The sequence below is a fragment of the Triplophysa dalaica genome, chromosome 4 (assembly GCF_015846415.1).
Source record: "Triplophysa dalaica isolate WHDGS20190420 chromosome 4, ASM1584641v1, whole genome shotgun sequence".
Taxonomy (NCBI): domain Eukaryota; kingdom Metazoa; phylum Chordata; class Actinopteri; order Cypriniformes; family Nemacheilidae; genus Triplophysa; species Triplophysa dalaica.
In genome coordinates this window covers 3,490,439-3,515,598 of record NC_079545.1, presented here as the reverse complement: position 1 = coordinate 3,515,598, position 25,160 = coordinate 3,490,439, and the positions used below count along the sequence as shown (strand labels likewise).

Sequence of the window (25,160 nt, the reverse complement as noted above, 5' to 3'; positions counted from 1 at the left end):
AACCATTTTAGTCGTCTACCGGGATCTTTAGTAATGCGATAAAATGATTAGCCCTTAGCTCAACCCCGGTTTTAAATTATTGTTCGACCACTGTAAATGCCAAAGGTACAGCCGCTCTAGCGCTCTCCTGACAGCCTGCCAAAATGGCGAGTTCAGATTGCGTGACGTCAACCTCTGGAGCTCTATACGCAGAATAAAAAAACTGTGTGTGCCTTTACTTTTGACAGTGCAGTTTTTATTTAGTTTACTCCCCAAATAGTGAAAAAAGTGTTAAGACGCCATAAGTAAATCACTTTTTTTTAATAAACAAATATTCACAGTACACTTTGCATTATGGATGTAGCACACATAAAACTGAGAACTTAACACAGCTCATTTATACATTTATAAAAGTGTACCCACGGCTTGTAAAGATGTTGATTAAACTCCAAACATCTGAAGTTGTGCATCATTCCATGAATGTCATCGTTCTAATTAAAAAAGTTTACTTAACATTGAGAAAGAAAAGCGATTGAGAAAAAAAGCTTATATTACCTCTGGACTTTATCTCACAGTAAACATGTAGCAAATTGTTGGTTATCTGGGCATATATAATTGGCATATAACAACCAGACAAAAATTAAACCTAAAATCAAGTATCAACAGAATGTAACAGTGTGTGAATATTAAAAGTCCAGATCAGACACTTATTTATGTCAATGCAATGTTAAGTTAGTAGCTTTACACCAGAACTGTATTTGATCAAACGTACACGTATTGGATCAGTAAACTTCAACAGGATTGAATGGATTCACTTAATTTGCTAGAATGTTTAGTGTTGGCACTAAAGAAACAATGAGTTTATCATCTTTAAGTTCCCTTGAAATGGGCTTGAATCTCCTCTAAAGTTTTGCCTTTGGTTTCAGGGACAAACACAGCAGTGAAGATGACATTAAGTGCACACAGTGCCGAGAACATCCAGAAGGTTCCTGCGCTGGTTATCAGATCCTGAAAGAGGAATTATTCATCAGAGAATTTAAATCACAATATTAATATTCCCCAGAGTAAAAAATAACCATCAGAGGTTTTTGTATATCGTGATATAGCATTTATTTCTGTTCATTTACATTTTTAGTTTAATTATAAGCAACTGTCATGTTGTTTTGTTCTTTTATTAATTTTTAGCTTTTGCGATACAAGGTTAAGTTATTTATATTCAGCTTCAGTTTTACATTTAAATTAACTTCAGTAAATAATTTTAGTGCCTTTATTTCACTTTATTGCTAATGCAACATTTCAAATAGCGATAAAGTTTTAAGATAAAAATAATTAAAATGTTACCATATCTTAGGACTGGTATAATTATGGCTCTTAAACGGTTATTTGCGATTAATCGCATCCAGAATAAAAGTTTGTGTTTACATAATAATATCTGTCTGTGCATATTTATTTTGTATTTATAAACACATACATGTATATATATTTGGGACATATTTTCATGTATATATTTATATTTGTATATAATTTAAATTATACGTAAACAATTTTTTCTTCAATATTGTTTAAAAAAGCACTTTTATGTTTTTAAAAGCACAAAATTAATTTGCACAGACATAGACTTTAATCTGCATGCAACTAATCGCAAATAATCATTAAACAGCCCTATCTATAATAACCCTGCTCACCATGAGGTCCTGGAAGGTCTTGGTGATGATGAAAGCACAGGTCCAGTTGGTAAGCACACATAAAGCGCTGCCCAATCCCCTTGCTCGTGTGGGGAAGATCTCGGACATTATGAGCCAAGGAGTAGGACCCCAACCGAGAGCGAATCCTGGTCAACAAATCGAATGAAAGTCATTCTCTAAACAAACACTGCTGTGACAGCAACTAAACAGCACAACCACAGATGGCTTACAAGTCATAAATCATTTTCTGTTCATACTGTATATGCAAACAAAAACTCCAATGAGATGTATTCTGAACCTGAAGATGGTACCTAAAAGTGGACCAGACCTTATACTAAAAGTTCTTCTTTGGATAATTTATGGCTAAAATACAGATATTAGTTTATTCAGATCCTCAAGATTATCAATCATCTAGGTAAGAATAAATTTTCTTTAACCTGTAATAAAGAGGCCCATGCTTCCCACGGCAAGCCAGGCCAGATCTGTTTGAGGCGTTTGTGGGGCGTCTGTTACTGCACTCAGTAGTGTGGAGTTATCGTGCTTCATCACAGTCAACTTGAAGTACACACCAAACACCGCCTCACTGATGCACATCGTGACACCTTGCAGGACACATAAAAATAGAGATCAATAATACTTTTCTCTGAATTAAAAAAACAATGGTGGTGTAAATATATTATTCCTAAACAAATGAAGCTTACCAGACAAGATCAGGAGAGCTTTCCGGCCAGCCCTGTCCATGACGAAGGCAGCGACTGCTGTGAAGACCACCTGAGTGGCGGCTACAATCACCGTGGCAACATCGCTGCTCTTAGGAAAGAACAATACACAGGCATTTAGCATCGTTAATATAGAAACTATATGAGGAATTCAAACAGACATACTTTGAAATGAGCTTGCTCAAAGATGGTCTCGGCATAAAACATGATGGCGTTAATGCCGGTGAACTGCTGGAAGACCATCATCATTATGCCCACCCCTAAAGGCTTATAAACACCAGGGTCCTTCAGATCAGACAGACTGAGGCTTTGCTCCTGTAAGCAAACACACATGACTTAGCAACTACAGCGGTTTTATGCACATATTGTTAAAACAAGAAATATTCAAAAATAAAAAACAATTAAATAATAAATCATGTAAATAAATAAAACAAAAATAAGACAACAAATACAGTAATTAATATGAACATATTTGTATATATATATATATATATATATATATATATATATATATATATATTCATAAAATATAAATAAAATACATTTTCACCTTCAACTGTAGTTCCACATGCATGATCAAGAGCAAACAATATTCAATAAATGTACGAAATGCTATATTTATGCCACGAACCTCATTTTTGCATGCTTCTTCTATTCTGGCACACTCCCATTCTGTTGGGGCATCGGGACCCCTGAGGAAGCGCAGTGCCTCCACTGCCTCTCTCCTCTTCCCCTGGGACAACAGGAACCGTGGGGTCTCAGGCATAAAGCACATAAACACCAGCATCAGGGTGGGAGGGATGGAGGACACCACTGCTAACCACCGCCAGTCCAGGAACAAACCTGAAAAGTAAGGCTCGCTAATAAAACATTTCAAATCGATATGTAATTCATCGATTTACCCATTATTTGCTCATGTGGCAGTTAGCCGTGTCATAACTGGGATAATACATCCAGTCTGTTGTTATGCCAAAATAAACCCCGTCCGGGTGATTCAAGACCCATCCTTTTTCCCAATGGTGTTCTGAACACTCTGTCGGGGTATATTGTCTGGATTTACATATCTCTTACTTAATAAATGCTGTTTAAAATATACTTAATGTTAGAGAATTTATGTTGTAAAGGCACTTTGTCTGTCATGATCAGTGCATTAAATACAAGTGTAAAGGGTTATACTTCACCTGTGATATAGGCTCCCATAATGCCCGTCACAACCATCAGCTGTACACAGGACCCGATAGTGCCCCGAACACGCTCATGGGCCATTTCAGAGATGTAAAGCTGATGAGGTATTAAAGAAAACGAGTCAAATGATTCATTGTTGCTCTAAACTCAAAAAACGAGGGATTTCAAAATAAGAGCACAAATCTTTTATTCTGCTCATACAAAATACGACTTTATTGAAGATTAAAAAAAGTAGGGGAATGTCACTTCTCCTGTGAGGAAGTGTGTTTGAATCTGTATCCTTTAAACTGACAGAACTGTAAATTCAGATCTGTAAATATTTATTGCCGTTTAATACATGAATGACCATCACATGAATGATAACTGTTAATGCTTACAGGTACAACAAGGGAAGTGACTCCACTGGCCAGACCAGTGAGAACTCTGCCCACGTATAACATCCAGTGATTCTGAGCAGCGATGATGGAAGTAAAACCAAAGATAAAGGGTATTGCACAGAACATAAGGCTCAGTTTACGTCCAATCTTTCCCACAATCCATCCTCCCAGCAGACCCCCGAGTGCAGCACCAATCGTCACCACAGACTGCAAGACATAAAATACAGGATTTACTTCAACCCAGAGCCATTGAGAGAGTCACGTCAACCCCGTTGAAAAAAAACACAGCAATGGCGGATCATGGAGGCTCTCAATAGTTTGCGGAAGTTACTAGTAATGGAGCATGGAGCTGTGGCTAAACAGATTAACTGTGGTAAACTTTTCACCCATTTAAAGACGCAAGCCTTAATGAACAAAAATATGAAAGAATTAATGCATTTAAAGAGAAAACATAACTTCCTGGAACTACTGAAGGCTCCATGAATCACGTGACACTTTGAACTTACGTTGGCGCAACTCTCTCTATCTAAATGGCTCCTGTTCAACCCTAGAAGTCACACGCTTGATTAACTTAATTCGAGTTCAGTTCGTTGTACTAAGCAACCAAAATAAATGTAATAATCTTAGATTGAGTAAGAAATAACTAACGACGGGCCGTTCAATTATTCGAAAGTCAATGCACACCCCGAGATGGTAATGCCGCCACGACGCGACCGTTACAAATCGGACGTGCATTAACTTTCGAATAATTGAAAGCACCGGAGTCCATTATTCTGCTTATACCACGGTCACCACACCACAGTACATTGTTCAAATGTCTAATATCAATATTTGTCAAGGAACCGTCTTTAATATGGTGTTCATTGTAGGACTACTTTCTTGCGCATCTCATTTCAATTGTAGTGAACGGACTCGGAAGCTTGAGCCACGCCCACGTGGTGGGTGGGGAGCGGCGATATCGCGCACACCTGCGTGTTTACAGTAATATGACTTATTAATATGAATTCCTCGTATAGTATCTATCTTCAGTAGTGAAAAAAAACACGCAAACTTTTGAAAGAGTATGTCTATCAAATTATATGTGTTATCAATAGGCCATTAGTGTTTATTAATGCATTCGGTATTCATTTGAGTTATTTTACTTATTCGATTTCAGTACATGCATTTCTTGTTTTTTGCGTATTGAAACGAAACTGCATACGTTTCCATTAACAATAAAGCTTGACATTATAAACGTCAGATCAAGAGCAGGGTGCTGTCTGCGGTGATGGCCTCTAGGTTACACTATAACCTTTCTGTTGTTTAAACTTGGCGAAGTGATATGGAACTGTAATGCGGTCAGCATTTTACTGAAAGTTAATGCATGCATACCCATATAACTTTGTCAACCAATCAGATTGAAGCATTCAACAGCCCCGTGGTATAACTGTAGATATTAATTATAAATAGAAAACAGAGCTAAGTGGTCACGTACCCCGAACCATGACGCCTCGTCTGTGCTGAGCTGTAGTTTGGGGTCCTGGATCCTGGTGAGTTCTGGGATGGCGGGAGAACTGTAGCCTAACACGAACCCGAAACTCAGGGGTCCCAGAACTGCAGCAAATGTGGCCATGTATAACTTTCCATTTTTAACTTTACTGGTGAAGAAAAGATTAAGAATACTCATTAGTTATTACAAGTTCAGATCACAACAATATACAGTATTGAGTGATTTCTAAGCAACTAATTACTGTAATCAATTATCTGATTACCCTTTTTTATTTATTGCTACTTACAGTTCGATATTTGCGTTAAATATTGTATACACTTTTAACAATTCCGTGTTAAACAATTTTGGATTGATATTGTAAATAAAATTAAGGGGAGGTTAAATAAATGAGAAAGTATTTTGGTGTAGGAATACACCCCAAAAGTGAAGACACTTACTTGAGATAAGAGTCCTGCTCTAATCTGTCTTCTGATATTTCTTCATCGTTAACCAAAAGTGGTCTCGTCTCCTCGTCATATTCCATCCTGTCTTCACTTGCAAAATTTCGTTAGATAATAACTAAAATGTCACGCCATTATTCATTATAATTGGCAAAAACATAAGGTTCTTTAAAAAAAACTTGCAACGATACGTACAAACTGAATTCGGTGAAATACTTTAAGTGCGATCAGCTGATGGGCATGCTGACAATAATAAACACACTTCCTCGATTGAGTTTAAAATAAGAGCACAGAGCTTTTATTTTGCTGACACATTCAAACACACGTCCTTCGTTGATTTCAAAATAAGAGTACAGATAGTTGTCTCGCTCAAAATAAGTTCCATAATGCAACATAAATCGGATTTAGTTATGCTTATAAACACCTATCACAAATCTTCTTTAATTCATCGCATTTTTTTATTGTAATTATCACTTTTAAACAAAAAATAGAGGGAGTTTTCTACGTGACTCAATTGTTCCCATAGTTACTAAATGTTGTCAGAAGTTTTCCATTGTAGGGAACTATTGCGCGACTTGTTTTTGTTGAGGTGTGTTTAGTTTGACAAAAAAATCTTAAATATTTACTGTTGCCACTTTTGACAGTTTGAGTAAATCCTGAGGTTTGCAAGAAATTAAATCAGATTTTTGTGCAATGGTTTATGCTTTCAGTTCATATCTGAAGCGCCCTTTCAGTGAGAGGAGACATGAGTGGGGAACTCCTCATCAAAAAGAAAGCAGATCATCAGTAAGCAGAGAGTAATTCAACTGAATATCTAACATCTGCTCTATAATGAAGTCTTACTGCAAAATTTGTTTATATTTATAGTGACCAGGCAGGTGTCAATGCTATGTCACAGTTTCAGTTTGAGAAGGCTGTGTCCTGTTTCTCAAAGGCCATACTGCTCCAGCCTCAACAGGTATGCAGGAATATATGAATATTTATTATTTGATACTGCCTTATTATTTGAAGCTCTAAATATATCTAATATGTTTTTCATGTTGAACCCATCTGCAGACACAGTTCTATGTACAGCGAGCAGAAGCTTACCTTCAACTGTGTGATTTTCAGTCTGCAGCACTGGATTACAAACTCACCTGTATGCTGGAACCACAAAATGAGGTCTATTCACAGAAACTGGCCTTCATTTACTACCTGCAGGTACAGACATTCATTTACAGCTGGATATTCAGTAACAACAATGTAGTCTAAATATCAGTATTTCATAATATTCAGCATGGTTATGGTTTGTGTGTGTGTTAATTGTTCTTGCAGGGTCAGTGTCTCTATGATTTGGGGATGTCTGTGGAGGCTTTGGAGTCTTTCACAAAAGCATCGGAAATCAATCCCGCTTTCCGGCCTTATCACATGAGGAGGTCAGTGCAAGTTTTAGCAGATATTTAAGAGCTCTTAAAGTAACAGTTCACCCAAAAAGGAAAAGTCTGTCTTCGTTTACGCACATTGCTCCTAATCTGTATCAATTTCTTTGTTCTGATGAACACAGAGAAAGATATTTGGTAGAATGCTTGTAACCAAACAGTTCTTGGCCAAACGTTCTTGGAAAAATTGCCTTTGTTCTGTTGAACACAAAAGAAGATATTTTGAAGAATGTAGGAAGGCAACAGTTCTGGGGCACATTGTAATTTTTCCAATTATGGTAGTCAATGGTGGCCATGAACTGTTTGGTTACAAGGATTCTTCCAAATATCTTTCTCTGTTTTCATCATAACAAAGACATTTATACAGATTTGGAACAACTAAAGGGTGAGTAAATGATGAATTTTTATTTTTGGCTGAACTATCCCTTCACGTGCCAGAAGTGACACTTCAGGTTTAAATGAGTGCAGGGAATCTGACTCCCATCAGTGGTCGAATTGTTAAAAAAACATTTTAAGGGGAATGGTGTGGTGAAGTATTTTGTCCTCCCACAAAAAATGTGTCTAACTTAAAACATTTATATGACCAAACCATAAGATTTATTCAACAAAAGCTACCAAAGCACAATAGATGCAATTGTAAAAGAAGCTCACTAAGCGTGCATTTGTTTAATACAAAATAATTGTTTTCTATTTTAATAATGGATAATATTATATACATAATATTTTAAGAATATATTCCTGCTGTGGAAGAGCTGAATTTTCAGGCATTAAAATTGCCAACAGGTGGCGCTCCATCCTAACTTCATTCAACCTTTATGATCATTGACCAAAAATCACCTTGACATATGATTTACAAGACATTGTAAGCTGGCTTAGAGCAGTTAATAAAATGAGTAATAAGGAAAGGTCTAAGCAGATTTTTGCAGATGATAATTTAACAGGTGGGTTTATTAGTTCGATGGTTTGATAACTAATGCAATGCCAGTTTAAATGCACACATACCAAATATCAGAACCCTTTTTTAATATATACATTCATAGCTTGGCCTGTCTGACTGCTCTGGGCCGATTCTCGGACTGTCTTCGTCTGGTCAGTAACTGGTTGGAGACAGGTGACCCTTCAGCTGACCTCTTTACTTTAAGAGCCCGCCTACACCAGCAGCTCAATCAGGTCAGTTCATCAATCTCAGCCTTGAGAAGATGATTTTCATTTAAGAGTCTATCATGTGTATCATAAGTATGAGGTCAATATGTGTCCCCAGATGACTTTGTGCTATCATGACGTGAGATCCGCGCTTAGACTGAAACCAGGTTGTCAGGAGGCGAATGCTCTGTTGAAGAAACTGCAGGAAACGGCGGAACGTTCTCATCATGCAGCCGTTGAAAAAGCGCTGATGGGAGAGCTTTCAGATGCACTGGGGAAAATAAACACAGCTCTGGAGTATAACCCCAGTAAAGCACGCTACTATCTCTTTAGGTAATGCTGGGTGAGCTGGGGATTTTAAGCAGTTTCAAATGATCTGTTCAGATCTGTTTTTTGTGGGTTGAATAAAAATGATATTATGGCATGTAGCCATTAATTCATTACTTGTTATAAAATGTCTTTCCATTTAAGAACAGTACTCAAATATAGGGTTCATTTGATTAATTAAACTTAAATTAAGATTAAATATATTTTTAAGTGTACTTTATAAAGTAAGTTGTACGTTAATAGAAAGCGGCAAGTATAGCAATATTAATTTGCTAGCAGTATGCTTTAGTGTACTATTTCAATTCTACTTGGTCCAAAAAAGTGCAAGTATTTTTTTAAACGGTAGTAACTCTGAGTATGTGACTAGCTTACAACTGCCTTTTTTGTTTATACTGAGACTATAGTACAAGTGAACATATAGATGTAATGATAGTGTAAAAGATTAAAACTAATAATGTAATACATAAGTGGTTAGTATAAACATATACACTTCTGAGAAGTATACAAAAAGTAGGTTGAAAGTATACTTTCTTACTTTTAATCCAAAAGAAATATACTTATTGCAAACTTTAATACATTTTTAAGCGTTTACACCCTAGTTTCACTGTTTTTTATACCTATGCTATTTTTTAAGAGTAATAGGAAAGTCATCAAAGCCTTAAAATAACACAAAGATGCAGATTATGTAGTGACCATGAAGTTAAAATGACCTTTAGTTCACAGAAGAAACTAGATCACTGCTCTGCACAACTCATTTTTGAACAAACTAATATATTTTTTGCAAAAGCTGCAACAAGTAAACACCACGTGTCCATTATATTGAACAGAGAAGTTGAACTGTGTTCTCAGAACAAGGATTTTTTGTTATATGTGCCATTGGGGCAAGTTATCACATGTGCTTTATATGTCATAGATGTATAACTTTTTTAATTACAATAGTTATTGACCATAAACAAACATTTTCTTCTGATTAATTATTGAGATTAATTGTTGTTTAGCTGTTTATATTTTATTGAATGGCAGCCTGCGTCCATCGTAACCATTTACACCATACAGTGTGACATCTATTAAGCTATGTTGTCATAAAAGTTACAAATACATTCATTGATCTATATTTTATTTAATCTCATAGTTTTGTATGTGTCTGTTCAGTAAAATATTTACTGGAATTGATGTGTGACAATTAGCCCCGGTCTCTCGAACAATGCAACAGCAACAAAGTGCACATATCTGCGTTCTTCCAGGGGGATTCTGTATCGTCGTCTTAAAGACTTCACTGCTGCCATCGATGACTTTGTTCTTGCGGTTGAGTTATGTGGGATTGGAGAAGAACCACCTGAGGGTGAGGAGCAGGAGATCTCAGGGGCTTTAGAAGAGGATACTCAAACCCAACTGGTGCTCACGTACAATGATTTTGCAGTTCAGTGCTTCTCCAAGGGTTTGTATAGGGAAGCTGTCGTGCTGCTAAACAAGGCCATCGAGAAAAAGAGAGACGAGAGTGCGCTGTTCATCAACAGAGGAGGTGCGTTGGGTTGAGACTTTTGAACGGCATTGAGACTGAGATACAGTATTTCTCCCAATATTAACCCGAGAGGAGTTTATTAAATTAAAACAAGAATTCTTGAAATGTCTAGTTCGGTTCTTTTGAGCATAGCTTCAAGTAACGGGCCAAAATGTGTATCATCCAGAGCAAATCTCTCTGTGTGTCCCCCGTCTCTTTTTCCCTCAGATTGTTTTTATAAGCAGTGCGAGTGGATGTTTGCATTGGCGGATTATCAGCTAGGAGAGGAGATGGATCCCGACAACACGGCTATCCGTCTACGACTCGCTGTCATTCACAACACGCTGGGCCTGCACAGATTCAACAAGAAGTAACTTAACTTAATACATCTGAAAACATATTTTTAAATCTGCATGCAACTACGTTTTATTCATTTTTATAAAATGGGTCTATTATAGGAAGTACCAAGAGGCTGCGGACATGTTTTCAGTAGCTATAAAGCACAACCCTGCCGTGGTTCAGTACTACGAAAATCGAGCCAAAGCTTATAGCAAAGCAGGCAAACTGGAAGAAGCAAAGCAGGATGCCATCAGAGTTCTTATCTTAAATCCCACAAATGAGCAGGCAAGAATCACATCACATGACCACAATGTTTGTACATGTTACTACATTGATGAATAAAAAGCAATTCTATGATGATTATATTATATTATATTTATGATAATATAAAAAATATGAACGGCAATTAAAAAATCATGTTAATTTTTAATGGCCTGTATGAACAGCTTCTAGATGAAAGTCTTTGGTCTTCAGATTTACCTGATGTTTGTATATTGGGTTAGATGGTGGCTTTGCTGTTGCGTCTGCTCCCAGGATGCTCTCTGTCTGACATCATGTCGTGTGCTACTGCGCAGTCTGTCAAGAGGCAGATGATGGCAAAGATTGAAGCATTTAAACAAGCTGCCTCCAAAGTGTCAAGGTTTGTTCAAACATCATAATAATGTATTAATTATATATCAAATGTTAAACTCATGTGGTTGTCAGTTTGATAGTGTTGCATCAGTGTCATTAGTTTCAATGGTGTAAGGTCTTCTCATATTCTCCAAAAATGTGCAAAGATGCATTTTCATGTTATAAATCAAGAATGTAACTGTAAAATATTCAAAGAAATGAAAATAAACCATTTTTTTATTTAGAATTGGTAAGATGGGCCTTGTTGAAGATGACAGCCAAACTCACGCTTCACTGACTGATGATGATCCAAAGCAGAAGGTGCAGACAGCACAGGTGGACAGAAAACTAGTCCAGAGCAAACAACAGGTATGGCTGCTGAGACATTTGATTGTATTTGATGGTTGGAATCACTGACAATTTTATGTTCACCCAAAAATAAAAATTCTGTCGTCATTTACTCACCTTAGAGTTGTTCCAAATCTGTATAAATTTATTTGTTTTGTTGAACACAAAGAAAGATATTTGGAAGAATGCTTCTTGTAAGGAAACAGTTCTTGGCCACCATTGACTACCATAGTAGGAACATTAAGTTTATCATTTTTTGTTGTGTTGAACACAAAAGAAGATATTTTGAAGTATGTAGGGAAGCAAACAGTTCTGGGGCACTTTTGACTACCATTGTAATTTTTCCTACTATGGTAGTCAATGGTGGCCAATAACTGTTTGGTTACAAGCATTCTTCCAAATATCTTTGTCTGTGTTCATCCGAACATTTATACACACTTGGAAAAACTCGAAGGTGAGTAAATCATGACAGAAATTTATTTTTTTCGTGAACTATCCCTTTAAAGAAATTCATACATTATTATTATAATCGACAACAATTGTATATCATGAAGTGTGAAGAGAGAAAAAGTCTGTTGTTCTTGTGAGGCATGATACCCACTATTCCATCTGTGACTGAACTGAACTGCAGTAACCAATCAATTTCTTTAAACAACTATAAAAAACGTCCACATTTTGGAATGGTAGTTTGGAATACATTTTGAAGCTAATTTAGTATTTGAGACAAATTTTACAAAATACGATTGTGAAAGCTGCAATAAATAATAGATTACTCTAGCTGCTCCGGTCATAGATCTTTCTAGTTTCTTATGATAGTACAGGTTAATGTGTGTACATTCCTAGTGAGGTTAAGTCTGACTTGAAGTTGAATCTCTTCTGTTCATGCTGTCAGTTGAATCAAGCAGTGAAGAAAGCTTTACACCAGAGGCGTCCCCTGCGCTGTGACAGGCCACGTCTGGCCCCTACGCCCCGTGAACGTGAAGAGACTGAAACTCAGGAACGACCGTATGTGTGGAGGAAATTTAGGGGTCTTGGGCTCAACTGTTGAAAGTCTGATGGAACATGGAATCCCATTGACTTCCATTGTATTGATACAAAACCATTTCTCAAAATATCTTCTTTAGTGTTTAAAAAGGAAAGAGTCATATAGATGTTTGAACAACTTTGGAATTAAAAAGTGACAGATTTTCTTTGGGTGAACTATCCCTTTAAAGTGTATGAAATTTAGCGGCATCTAGTGGTGAGGTTGCGAATAGCAACCAGTGGCTCACTCCATTCTGCTCTACAGAAGCACTACGGTGGCTGACACAGAACTAAGATGCTGTCACGTTTTCGCTTCTTTGCCGAAGGAGATACCGTATTTACAAAATGCGCTGTGCAGGGCAGTTTGTCCGTTTAAAGCTACTGTAGAAACAACATTTTGAATTCCATGTCAGGGGACCCACGGTGTGTGTCGATAGAAATACACATTATAGGTAATAAAAACATAACGCTTCATTATGTAAGATCTTCAAAAACCTCTGAAGACATAGTTATGTTATATTGCATTTCTCTCCATTGATCCTTTCAAAAAAACTAACACTAGACCTTTAAGCAAAATAATAACATGTAAAAAATACTATTTGTAAGAAGTTATGCATGACATTAGCTTCATGATGAGGGAGATTATTTTGGGATTAACATTTGATTGGGTCAATTCCTTGTTGTTTTGCTCATAGCAGCTGTCGGCGCTCAGAGGTCCCTGGCAGCTGAGGAAACAGCTGAGAGCGAGAAGAAAGCAGAGAGACTGAGAACAACAGCACTGGCAGCTGATGCCAGACTTTTATCAGAACCTTACACTCCCTTGCTTATAGTGAAACACATGTTTCGACCACAGAGGAGGCGAACAATCAGACATCATTCGACTTATATTTCCCTGTCCAAATCAAAAAGATACACAATACTTTAATTTCTGTAAGTGACCATCAAGGACATTTTACTAAAAGAAAAAGAAGACAGGTCTCGGTTACCAGCATTCTTTCAAATTTCTTCCCATGTTTTCACCCAAACAAAGAAATGATACAGATTTGGAGAAATTTATTCACCTTCGAGTTGTTCCAAATCTGTATAAATTTCTTTGATCTGATAACCTCAAAGATATTTGGAAGAATGCTTATAACCAAACAGATTTTGCCCCCCATTGACTCCCATAGTTAGAATAAAAATGTATCAGTTTTGTTATTGGTTGAAGACAAAAGAAGCTATTTAGAAAAATGTAGGACAGCAAACAGTTCTGGGGCACTTTTGACTGCCATTGTATTTTTTCTTTTTCTGTGGTAGTGTAACGGGGCGAGAGACACGACACAGACAGGAGGGGTGATAACAACAACCCCACTGGGGCATTTATTGCACAAATCCACAATAAACAAAATAAAAGGTTTCACCCAGGGTGCTCGTAACATAAAGTCCGCGCTCGTGCAGTTAGGTCGTTCACGCTCGTGTCTCCCTCGCTGTCCTCTCACTCTCTCGCGCTGGGGGTCAAACGAGGACAGCGGTGGGTGCGACTAACCAAGGACCCTTAGTGGTGTGAGCACGCTTCTTTTATGCCCGGCAGCTAATCAGCGTCAGCTGGACGCAATTAGCGTTAGCTGCCGGGCCGTTTCCAGGGCGACGCTGATCCTCGGTCGGCGCCTCGCCACATTTCCCCCCCCAAGCGTCGACCTGGTAACCGGGCAGCTCCTACAGGAACCTCGGGACGATAGTAGGGGTGGGAGGGAAAATATCGCCTTATAGTCCGACCCATACCGACTGGAAGACGGACTGGAAAGGCCGGCTGGAGGACGGAACTGGATCGCCGGCTGGCACACTCCTGGTACACTTTGCCGGCTGGCATCCGAACGGGACTCCCACCTGTGCAGCGCTCCATGACGGCTGGGCCGCATCTCCTGTCGGCTGAGTAGCTCGGTCGGGCGGCTGAGTAGCGGTCTCTGGCGGCTGGGTAGCTCTGTCGGGCAGCTGGGCGGCACTATCTGGTACCTGGACCGCGCTCTCGGTCGGCTCCACAGCATCTTCTGCTGGCTGGGATTGTCCCTCCGCTTGGCGCCATCGATACCTTTGTCACTCTCTCTTCGTCGTCCTCGGTTTCCTCCGGGTTGGACGCTGATGAGGAGAGCGTGTCCGTCCCTCGATGGACCCAGGAAACACGTACCACACGAACGCCTGCCGAGTCGGTCTCTCTTTGCCTGCATTCTCCACCAGTGTAACGGGGTGAGAGACACGACACAGACAGGAGGGGTGATAACAACAACCCCACTGGGGCATTTATTGCACAAATCCACAATAAACAAAATAAAAGGTTTCACCCAGGGTGCTCGTAACATAAAGTCCGCGCTCGTGCAGTTAGGTCGTTCACGCTCGTGTCTCCCTCGCTGTCCTCTCACTCTCTCGCGCTGGGGGTCAAACGAGGACAGCGGTGGGTGCGACTAACCAAGGACCCTTAGTGGTGTGAGCACGCTTCTTTTATGCCCGGCAGCTAATCAGCGTCAGCTGGACGCAATTAGCGTTAGCTGCCGGGCCGTTTCCAGGGCGACGCTGATCCTCGGTCGGCGCCTCGCCACAGGTAGTCAATGGGGGGCGAGATATGTTTGGTTATAAGCATTCTTCCAAACATCTCCCTCTTAAAGATATTTAGACAGATTTGGAACAAGTGAGTAAACGATAACAGAACTTTCATTTTTGGGTGAAGTCCTCTGTATATATATATTTTATTTATCCTGAAAAAGTTTGAAGAGTTTTGATCAAATTCTCAGATGTTTCATTTAGGTACCACATGAACTTTGAGATGTTGCTCCTAAAATTGCTCATAAGAAATAAAAACAGAAATAAATGTTAAAGTACATGAAGAGTATGGATTATCTGGATTTGATGAGGAATGTTTGAGTTCATATTGAAATCTTCATTAATATTGACTTTTGATTGCAGACAGCTAAGTTTGTAATGTTTGAAAGGCATTTGTCAGATTTCTGCCTCTTTTCTAGGATAAATATCTGAGATGCAAAAGACTGGAGTCTCGTTTCCCTCCATTTAATCTTGTCGATGTCGAGGATAAATATTTGAGATATTTAATGGGGTCCCATCTTTCATTTTTCTTTTATATGGATGCACCAGATAGAGAGAATCAACTGTCCATCTTTGTTTAAATCCAAACAAGCGAGACTGAAAAGTAGAAGAGAGGTATGAGGAGACTGCGGTGCAAAATTCAGTCATGATGCCAACCAGCATTGCAGATATGTTTGCTTTCTTACAACCATTGCGGTGGTTTGGTGGAGTTTCCTCAGACGGTGTGTGTGTGTGGGGGGGGCCGAGACCACAAACAAAGTGGTTTTAAACAGACAGTGGTCATAAAGAAGCCCAAAGTGCTTCACACCGGTGTAATAAAAGTGTAAAGTTTCTCTCTTTGGCAGATTAGTACAGACGGCCAAGAGGCGAAAGTTGCCAACTTCCCACCCAGACAAAAACACCTTTCTCTGGGCACAGGAGCTGGTGGCCTGGCCTCGTGTCAAAGCAGTCTCAGCGAGCCAACGTTTCATTCACGTTTGATGGGAGACTGTTTTGTCTAAAACATGCCGCATGCTTTGTCGTTTTTGGACAGTTTGCGTGGCTGATGGACCAAGTGAAATGTCAAATTTAAGAATGAGAATTTGAGAAAGCCATGATTAATGTTCCTTTAACTTTATCTAAACCACTTAATAATCCTTAAAGGAATAGTTCACTCAAAAGAAGACAAAAATCTGTCATCATTTATTCACCCTCATGTTGTTTAAAACCTGCATGACTTCAGTTTTTCTGTGAAACACAAGAGAAAATATTCTAATAAAATGTCTCTGTGGTTTTGTGTGCAATGGAAGTCAATAGAGTCCAATGTTGTTTGGTTACTAACGTTCTTCAAAATATCTTCTATTGTGTTCTACAGAAAAAAGAAAGTCATACAGGTTTGGAATGACGTGTGGATGAATAAATAATTTTTCATTTTTGTATGAATAGTCCATTAAAGTGTACTCACTCAGAGCTTACAGAAGGGAAACAAAGAGACGAATCAATTTCAGGTTTTTATGTCATTAAATAAAAAACACACACATACACCGAAACAAAAGAACTAAATCATGGGCTCTGCAATAAATAGATATATTTACAAGAAAGAAACAAGATGACAATAATGAATCATTTTTACTTCTCTCAATGTACTACACGGTATATCAAAACCGTTTGATAGGTTTAGCTACGAGTTTAGTTGTACCCAGATGATGTCTGACCTGTCTGGCACAAATGCTTGAATATAAGAATTAAATAGCCTTTTTTACAATCATTTTAACGTGCATAGACAAGTGGTCCCTTCTGAGGAACCTTTGATAGACAGTTTATTCATTTTGGACTGATAATACGTCTGCTGTTTTTACTGACTCATAAACTTTCCAGCTGGAGCGTTACGGTATGGTGGAGCTTCGCAGCAGTCCTTTCTTCTCTGGTCCCGAATACCATCTTCACAACCTTCCCGACTGTTTTTCAGGACGTACACCTTCTCGGTCATTTTTTGACATGCAGGGCATCATTCTATCCTTACGAATAAGTTGTCCAAAGCATTCTTGGCCTGCTGGGAGGTCGTATAACTGTCCTCGCTTTCAGGGTGCCTTCAGCAGATGCCGTTTCTTGCGTTACGTGGTGCGTGGCTGGGATTTGTGAAATGGCAAGCCAGGACCACCGGTCCGCGTCCAGGGTTTTTGGGGAGTGGTCCAGATGGTCCGTGCTTTCTCCTTTATCGGTGGTTTTGATTTCTGCCATTAAACAAATAGGGGTGTAATTAATATGGCGGAAAATGTTTGGCAAATTGAAGGAATGCTTCAGCGAAAAATGAAAATAATTTACACGCCTTCATGGCGTTCCAAACCCATGACTTTCTTCTGTGGAAAATGGTGAAGAATGTACTGGTCACTTTTTTATACACAGGATAAATATATGAAAAAAAAAGGATTAAATGGAAAGTATTTCAAGTAAAGCTTCAAGAAGGACACAAAAGTATGTTAGAAATAATGTAAAAGTAGTCCATTAAAGTTGTGTGCTACATTACAGGTCTTCATAAAGTCTTCATCGCAATCTCTGTTTGACAACATAAAATTGCATGTTACTTTACGTAGCCTTTATTGAAGTGAAATGACATCAAACTGTCATTTTCTGTGAAAAAATGATTATTATTATAATTACAGGAAATTTTAAGAGTGATTTTGTAAATCAGGATTTGTTTAGCACAGTTTCTTCTATTTTTAACCAAAAAATAGTTACAGATTGCCGTTTTACGTCATGCAATGTTAGTGCACAACTCTTTTATGATACTTTTCGGTGTATTTGGAGAGTTTGGCTCCAAAATGAGATAACAGTTTTTTTTATTGTGCATACCAATTAATATCAATCAGAATGCAGTTGGTTTGTTTTGATTTAAGCCATAATACCTAAAAAAATACAGCTTACTAACACAATAAAACATGATTCTTGAAAAAGTTTTAAAGTCTAATTCCTCAAACTCTTCATTTGTTTCTTTCCTGAAACATGAAAGCTCCAATTGTCATTCATTTAATCCACCAGTACATTCTTTCAAACATTGCTGTTCCATAGAAGAAAGAAAACGATACATGTTCGAAATGGAGTAAATATGACAGCTTTTTCATTTTTGTGGTGAACTGTCACTTTAAAAGCTCACAGTTTGTCAATTTAAAGATCACCTCTACAGCTCGGCTGAGATAAAAAGATGCATCATACACAGCAGCAGAGGGTGTAACAGTTGAGTTTGGCTGCGTTGCGTCCCGTCCCAGCGTAACGGTTCTTCTTGGGCAGTAGCAGGATAAAAGACACCGCCAGCGACACGTGATAGAAACTGTGGACGTAAGCGTATTCCCACTCCTGCAGGAGGAAATGAAGGAGTCATTACCACAGCTTTACACAAACACGCTTGTGTAACTATTGTGTCATGCATTCTTCCAGTTGCAGTAACTGTTGGAGCCGCACACAAAATACCTCAAAATAGAACCGAAGCATTAAAGCAAGAGCGCCGAAACAGCATCCCGGTCCAACTTGTTGAGTGTAAACGCTTTTGTCTGGATAAAGTCCCTTCTTTTCCTTCATTTTTTGTAACTTGGATGAAAGAAAAACAACAATTTAGTGAGGCCTCGTGGTTGCATTTGCGTCACCTACTGTAGTAAAATCTTGTTTTTGTCAGAAGAAATAAGCAAACAAGCAAAATACAATCCCACATTGAGCTTGTTAACTAGCTAACAGGGAATGTTATCAGAACGTTGGGTGACGTTCTCTGAAAGTTTTCAAAACATGTTCCCACCAGAACATTTAATCAGCATTATGTCATTTCTAAACGTTGTGAAAACGCTTTAGAAATGTTATTTTTCCATTATTAGTGGAATGCTTAAAACACTTAATTTATTGTATAGCAAATGTACTGAAGACATGTTTTGGTTAGCTGGGTTTATCTTTCCGCATCATCGAACACATGTCACACGGCTTGACCATATGATCCAATCAGCTGCTGTTTTTCTCCGACTCACCCATTTGACTGTTATCATGAAGACAGCTGTTCCGATGGGTCCGGAGTAGATGCCGTAGCCCCATCGGTCTTGGTAGATCCTCACAGCCGAAGTCAGCACCCCAAACATAGTGAGTGATGAGCGTTTGGGTTCATCGAAATCTCCCAGCGCTGGATTAGTGTTAGAAAACATGAGTACACATTCTTGACACGGTAGAACGTATGATATAAACACCCGTCGTACGGTTAACACCACTCTCAGAAAATTATGATTTTAATCACTTTGCTGACTGTCTGACCCATGTGGGAGTACAGCATGGAGTATTGAATTATTATAGTGATTACCATTGAAAACGTGATTAACTAAAAGGCACAGTTCATGCAAAAATTGTAATTCTGTACGTCCTTCCAAACATGTGTGAGTTTCTTCTGCAGAACATAAAAGATGATATTTTGAAGAACATTGGTGACCAAACAACATTGACTTTTGTTGACTTCCATTGTATGGACACAAAACTACAGAGACATTTCTCAAAATATTGTCTTTTGTGTTCCACACGAATGACATGTTTGAATGCTGTCAGAATTATAACTTTGGCCGAACTATCCATTTAAGAATAAAAAACATTAAAGATTTTCTCACCTAGCAATGTGACCCACATGGAGATGGCTGTTCCATACACGCTGAAGTACTCCAGAATCTCATACTTCATGAAACAGAGTATAGACAGCCCCGGTCCATCACATGCGTGATAAATCTGAACATATGTGGAGAGAACGTTTGGATTTATGTTTATGTTTCACATCATTACCAGGCCTTCTAGATATATGATGATAACTTTTCCTTTTGAAAAAAGACATTTACATAGATACTGCCTAAGATTTAGCACAATTTTTATTACAAACAAAAAGAAACTAGAAAAAAGTTTACATTAACAATACAAATGGAATAATATATGAAGATATATCTTCACGCATTTCTACAGTCATTTAGATAGATGCACTTTAAAAACGATTTGTTGAAAAATCAAAAAAGGAAGTTACCCGGCATTTAGTTAATTCAACTTAAAATCTTTAGTTAATTCAATGTAACAAAAAATATTGCATGAAAATGATGCACAATTTTTTAAGGAAGCCAGGTAACCTTTTTTTTTAAGTTGAAACAAGAAAAAAAAGTTTTACAGTAAACAAAGTCGTTCTCTTACCGCTATGAAGAACATGGTGAAGAAATAGACCATGGCCTCCATGTGAAAGCCTCTCTTGGCGGCCACGCTGGCTGCGGGCAAGAACACCAGACTGCTGATTGTGGGCAACAACATCTTGGCGATAAACGCTCCCATTCTGACCCAAATAATAGACCTCTGGATTATTGGAAATTGCACTTTGTTAATGACCGGCGTGTTGCGTTCAGCCAAATCGTTGAAAATGAAAGTGAACAGTGACCCTCACACACTCTCAGTCTCTTTAACACTCGCACACAGCTGGTTCTCTGATGGACCTTTAAAGTTTAAAGGGCTCGGAGGGGTCCGTATGTGCACAGTCATCAGGGAGCAGCTGTCTGCGTGGAGCTTGGGGAGAGGTCCTGCCCTCACATGGCAATGTCACACATTTTTGCCATTCTAAAACAACAACAGTTAGACAAAGAGCGAAGCCATTTATGGTGAACTTTACGTTCTGGTGTCACGTTCAAGGCAGCAGGATCACACCTCGCATCTGAATTCCCTGATATACAAGTATGCAAAAAAGTGACAGTATGTCAAATGTTTAGGGTGTCTGAAAATTTGTGATGTGGTCGGTGGACAATATTTGGCTACAAGGAATTCAGTACATATATTCCTACTTAATGTACCGCACATTTGGCCGTACAGAGAATTCTTTGAATGTATTCTTTATAAAGTGGTCAGTCTGGATGACAGGGAATCGATCCGTAAAAGTGGCTATAGAAAGTTCTAAAGTCTCTTTTGGGTTATTGACATTGGCCTGGTAAAAGCACCTGGATGCGTCACTGTGAATCTGCGTTTGACGTGAATGTGGTTCTGAGGGTTTAAAAGCAATGAATGCATGCAGTAGGGTGCAGGGTTGAGATGTAGTTTTAGAGACCTGCGAGTCTTGAGAAGTGCAGATGTACTGATATACTAGGAGTCTATTAACTGTGTGCGCCAAGAATACATTTGTACTGCTCATATTTTTATGTGAAATTGTTTATTCGTTTTTTTGCGTGATTTATGCAGCTGAAACATTTTAATATTAATCCAGTCTGTGTAAACTGTGTTGTCAATTAACGCAGCCCATTAAGTGCCAGACATGTGGATATTTGACATGTTCGCTTTTAATAGGTCTGAAAAAATGATATTTTAAATACTATTAAATAATATAATTATATTAAAATATATAATATTATTGATGTTATATTAATAAGATATTATTATATAAATATTATATATTCATTTATTTTAAATTATTAACATAACATGGTATTTGTTTAGAATAATAATAACAAAGTGCACACTTTAGAATTGGCTGGTGAACGACATCACAGTATTGTGATACAATAACATAATTAAACAGTTCACTCAACAACAACAATTTGTTTGTTGTCAAACAACATATTTGATTTTAGCACTGTATTGGGTTTGTTTTGGTTTCAATGTCACTAAATAAACTCAAACATAACATTTTCTACATGCACCTACTGTATAATAATTTGCATTAGAGTTGTTTATATATTTATTTATTTTATATATAAAAAATGCATTTAGTTTAAGAAAGGAAGTCATATCCGTGATGGCATGAGGGCCAGTAAATTATAAAATTTAATTAGATTTTTTTCGGTAAAATATTCCACAGTTACATTTGATGATATATTCAATGTGTCTTCAAAAAGTAAATATCTGTTAAATATCAGAAAATAATCCTTAAAAATATATATTAAAAGTTTCAATTATAATCCAAATCTAAATAAATTCCAAATTAATTTTGTTCATATTTCTTTATGTGCATAATTTATTCTGCAAAAACCTCTCTGAAACAACAAGTAATCTACATTTAATTCTGAGTATATTCTTAAATATAAACCCAGATGTCAGCGACAAATTAAGCAACATCAAAATGAAACACATGGGACTCACTTTGCTCTAATTGACACAAGTCTTTCTGAAACGTAGCACAGTAAAAGACTGCAAGAAGGCCTGTTTCTCTGTAAGTCAAATGATGATTTCAACCTACACAACACAACGACATGTCCGTCTCATTTCTGTATTCTGCGGCTTATTTGATGTGGCTTCAACAACTCCCTAAATAACACTTCACACAGTCCACAACAGTTAGGAAAGCGCTTGTTTAGTTATTTTGAGCGAGAGGGAGAGTCTTGCTATGGACTTTGTGGCTTTCGACTCGCAGCTGCGCTCAGCTGTTGCACCTGTGCAGGGAACACAAAGGCTGCAGTGTGCTGTGCGAGCAAGAGAACGAGAGAGAGAGAGAGAGAGAGAGAGAGAGTTCCTCACGCCACACATTCTCTGAGTGACTGTAACGTGAGTCTTGAGGAAACCATCCTCATCGCATACAGAGATGAGTGTCTTGAGCTGTCAGTGAGGATTGGAATGAAGAGTTGCTTTGAGTTCAGATACTGAAAGTAAAAAATTATACTTTCACTGGGATGTTTTGCTGTGGTCACATTCTTTGTCATCAAATAGGGTTCTGTCAAAATAAGTTCAGCATTTGTTTGATGGAAAATAATTTTTCCAGCTCACAGTTTTACTGTATTTAATTGATTAACTATATTAATATGGTTTGCTCCTCAGCTCCCATGGCCTTATGGGATAAAAATTTAGCATTTGATGAATAATGAAATATTCTGGCAGAGGCAGTGTGTACTTGTGGTTACGGACACGGACAATTCATAAGCTTCACACTGATTTTTAAATACTATGCAGTATAGAAGTGGGCAATTTCACATGCAGGGTTGGTCCTAAGAAGTACTTGAAAAAATCGAAGACACAATTTCAAAAAGGATGTGCCAAATAAACCTAGACACAGAGATATGTTAAGAAATAACACAGATTGTGTTGTTTTTAACACAACAGTGCAGAGTGCAGCTGTGTTTTAATTAGATGTGGAGCAACAATTTATTAATAAAAATTAAATATATCATTTGAAGAGTTTGTTTCCAAAATGAGATTACGTTTTTAATTTCTTTTAAAAATCAGGTTTTTATTGTGCATTCCAATTCATATCAATCAAACTACAGTTGGTTTGTTTTGATATAAGCCACAATAACTTTTTACAGCTACCCAACACAATAAAACACAATTGAAACATGATCACATAATAAAATTTAAGATGTATTTTGGAACAAAATTCTTCTTAAATGTATAAATTAAACATATATTTATAAATAAGAATATATATATATATATATATATATAAAACATTTTAGATTTTTTTCTTATTTGATATCATGTATTGTTTTCCATTATATTACATTTATAAAATTCAAGGCATAGGAGACCAAGCTAAAGTTTTCTTTGGAGGGAAGGCCTGTATGGTTTTTTAAAAGAAATCCTCCTACTTAATGTAAAGAACATTCTGTGGAAATATATGCTTGATGTCTTCAGAGTAAGGCATGTCAAAGATAGAATATTTGGATTTATTCTTTTTTGTGCGAAATAAAACGTGTCAATAGTATCATTTCAGTATTTAGGATATTATAAATGATAAGATATCATAATTTTTACGCTTTACAGTTTTTATGACTTCTTTGATGCTCTTATGCGACTTTAGTCTACATTTCATGGGATTAAAATACAAGGTTTTGGTAGCGGTCACTGTGCCAGTAACAACATGTTTTAGAAGGTTTCAACTGCTGGAAAACAGTCATAGATCAGTCAGCATTTCAGAGTTTATTCATTGTTCCAGATCAGATGCTGTAGAATGAGACACGCCTCTCGTGTGAGAACAACAGTTGTTTGGATTGTGAATATAGTGAAATGTGTGTTACATTACACAGGATAAGAATGGCCAGTCAGAGCCACTACATTATTTTGTCCCTCCACCAGTTTTTCCTACAATACACATTTTTATGGGACTTCACCGACACACAAAGAGTGTTTCAGCAGTTTAGACTGAAAGGAAAAAAACGTTTTCCTATTTTCTCTATTTATAACAACCAATACGCATTTTTCCAACACAGCAATTCACCTTAAGTACTAAAGGCTCTGCGTCTCACACACACACAAACAGTCTTTTATGCTTTCAAAACGCGAGCGTTCCTCCAGACTTCCAGACTGTGCAAATCTCCTGAAGTATGTCTATCGGTGATCTGGGGTGAGAGGAGTGTCTGATTGAGCTTTAAGTGTAGCGAAGCGTCTCTAATGTACAGAGCAGACAGACGGGCAGCCCAGAGAACATGTGGTCTATAAATGCGCACGTCACACGCAGGCATGGTGGTCTCGACCCAAAACATTTCTCTCCATCCATCTTCACTTCCTCTCTCACCCGTGAGCATTCGAAGAAATCTATTCTAATCAAAAATATCTACACTGAAGTGACATGTCTTAAGATATCAAAACTCTATTTTGATTCCAATTTATTTGTCCTACAATGTTTGTCTATTGGTTATACCACTTTGCATCTCGCAGTAAATATAATCCGGTTTTCAATAGGTTTACTGTATATGTTTAGATATAAAAGCAGCCAAAAATAAATATTCTGTCATCGTTTATTCATCCTCATGTCATTCAAAACCTGTATATGACTTTCTTACATAAAAGAAAAAGGAGATATTTTGAGAAATGTCTCTGTGGTTTTGTGTCCGTACAATGCAGTCTATGAGGTCCGATATTGTTTGGTAACCAACATTCTTGAAAATATTTTCTTTTGCGTTCCACAGAAGAAAGAAAGTCATTGAGGTTTGCAATGACATGAGGGTGAGTAAACGATGAAAGAATTCAGATTTTTGGGTGAACAGTCCCTTTAAGAAATCAAACTTTTTTACATTCTCGCCCAGTTGAGTTTCTAATCTCTATCTTCTAATTAC

At 37.7% G+C, this 25,160-nt stretch overlaps 3 protein-coding genes across 4 annotated transcripts; 1 reads left to right on the top strand and 2 right to left on the bottom strand.

Annotated features, from left to right (window-relative positions):
* Nucleotides 1–285: 285 nt before the first annotated feature.
* On the bottom strand, nt 286–6,134 carry slc2a8 (solute carrier family 2 member 8). Its single transcript, XM_056746102.1, has 10 exons — nt 5,872–6,134; nt 5,420–5,582; nt 3,946–4,152; nt 3,565–3,664; nt 3,015–3,226; nt 2,549–2,698; nt 2,366–2,474; nt 2,102–2,266; nt 1,665–1,810; nt 286–987 (listed from the first exon to the last, which is right to left on the bottom strand). Exons 1-10 carry the CDS (start codon nt 5,955–5,957, stop codon nt 850–852), a joined length of 1,476 nt encoding a protein of 491 aa, XP_056602080.1. The 5' UTR covers nt 5,958–6,134; the 3' UTR covers nt 286–849.
* A 118-nt stretch (nt 6,135–6,252) lies between these two features.
* On the top strand, nt 6,253–12,750 carry LOC130419475 (tetratricopeptide repeat protein 16). 2 transcript variants are annotated; one of them, XM_056746256.1, is made up of 13 exons: nt 6,253–6,463; nt 6,585–6,660; nt 6,742–6,832; nt 6,985–7,074; nt 7,189–7,289; nt 8,333–8,462; nt 8,554–8,768; nt 10,007–10,284; nt 10,492–10,633; nt 10,722–10,887; nt 11,106–11,242; nt 11,460–11,583; nt 12,455–12,750. In XM_056746256.1, exons 2-13 carry the CDS (start codon nt 6,620–6,622, stop codon nt 12,608–12,610), a joined length of 1,671 nt encoding a protein of 556 aa, XP_056602234.1. In that variant the 5' UTR covers nt 6,253–6,463; nt 6,585–6,619; the 3' UTR covers nt 12,611–12,750. The 2 variants fall into 2 exon arrangements, with proteins under 2 accessions (XP_056602234.1, XP_056602233.1); XM_056746255.1 differs by having other exon boundaries at nt 6,931–7,074.
* A 3,978-nt stretch (nt 12,751–16,728) lies between these two features.
* On the bottom strand, nt 16,729–21,370 carry mymk (myomaker, myoblast fusion factor). The gene is made up of 6 exons (XM_056744980.1): nt 20,332–21,370; nt 19,770–19,884; nt 19,149–19,297; nt 18,607–18,723; nt 18,352–18,492; nt 16,729–17,372 (listed from the first exon to the last, which is right to left on the bottom strand). Exons 1-6 carry the CDS (start codon nt 20,464–20,466, stop codon nt 17,253–17,255), a joined length of 777 nt encoding a protein of 258 aa, XP_056600958.1. The 5' UTR covers nt 20,467–21,370; the 3' UTR covers nt 16,729–17,252.
* Nucleotides 21,371–25,160: the final 3,790 nt, after the last annotated feature.

Bases quoted from the DNA above. Each gene is read 5' to 3' on its own strand.
- slc2a8 (XM_056746102.1), bottom strand. From the start codon at position 5,957: ATGGAATATGACGAGGAGACGAGACCACTTTTGGTTAACGATGAAGAA. The intron at 4,153-5,419 runs GTACGTGACCAC...TATGTCTTGCAG, and splicing joins ACGAGGCGTCATGGTTCGGG to TCTGTGGTGACGATTGGTGC. The intron at 2,475-2,548 runs GTATGTCTGTTT...TTCTTTCCTAAG, and splicing joins TTGAGCAAGCTCATTTCAAA to AGCAGCGATGTTGCCACGGT.
- LOC130419475 (XM_056746255.1), top strand. From the start codon at position 6,620: ATGAGTGGGGAACTCCTCATCAAAAAGAAAGCAGATCATCA. The intron at 8,769-10,006 runs GTAATGCTGGGT...GCGTTCTTCCAG, and splicing joins GCACGCTACTATCTCTTTAG to GGGGATTCTGTATCGTCGTC. The intron at 10,285-10,491 runs GTGCGTTGGGTT...TTTTTCCCTCAG, and splicing joins GCTGTTCATCAACAGAGGAG to ATTGTTTTTATAAGCAGTGC.
- mymk (XM_056744980.1), bottom strand. From the start codon at position 20,466: ATGGGAGCGTTTATCGCCAAGATGTTGTTGCCCACAATCAGCAGTCTG. The intron at 19,885-20,331 runs GTAAGAGAACGA...ACATATGTTCAG, and splicing joins TCACCATGTTCTTCATAGCG to ATTTATCACGCATGTGATGG. The intron at 18,493-18,606 runs GTATTTTGTGTG...TTCCTCCTGCAG, and splicing joins TGCTTCGGTTCTATTTTGAG to GAGTGGGAATACGCTTACGT.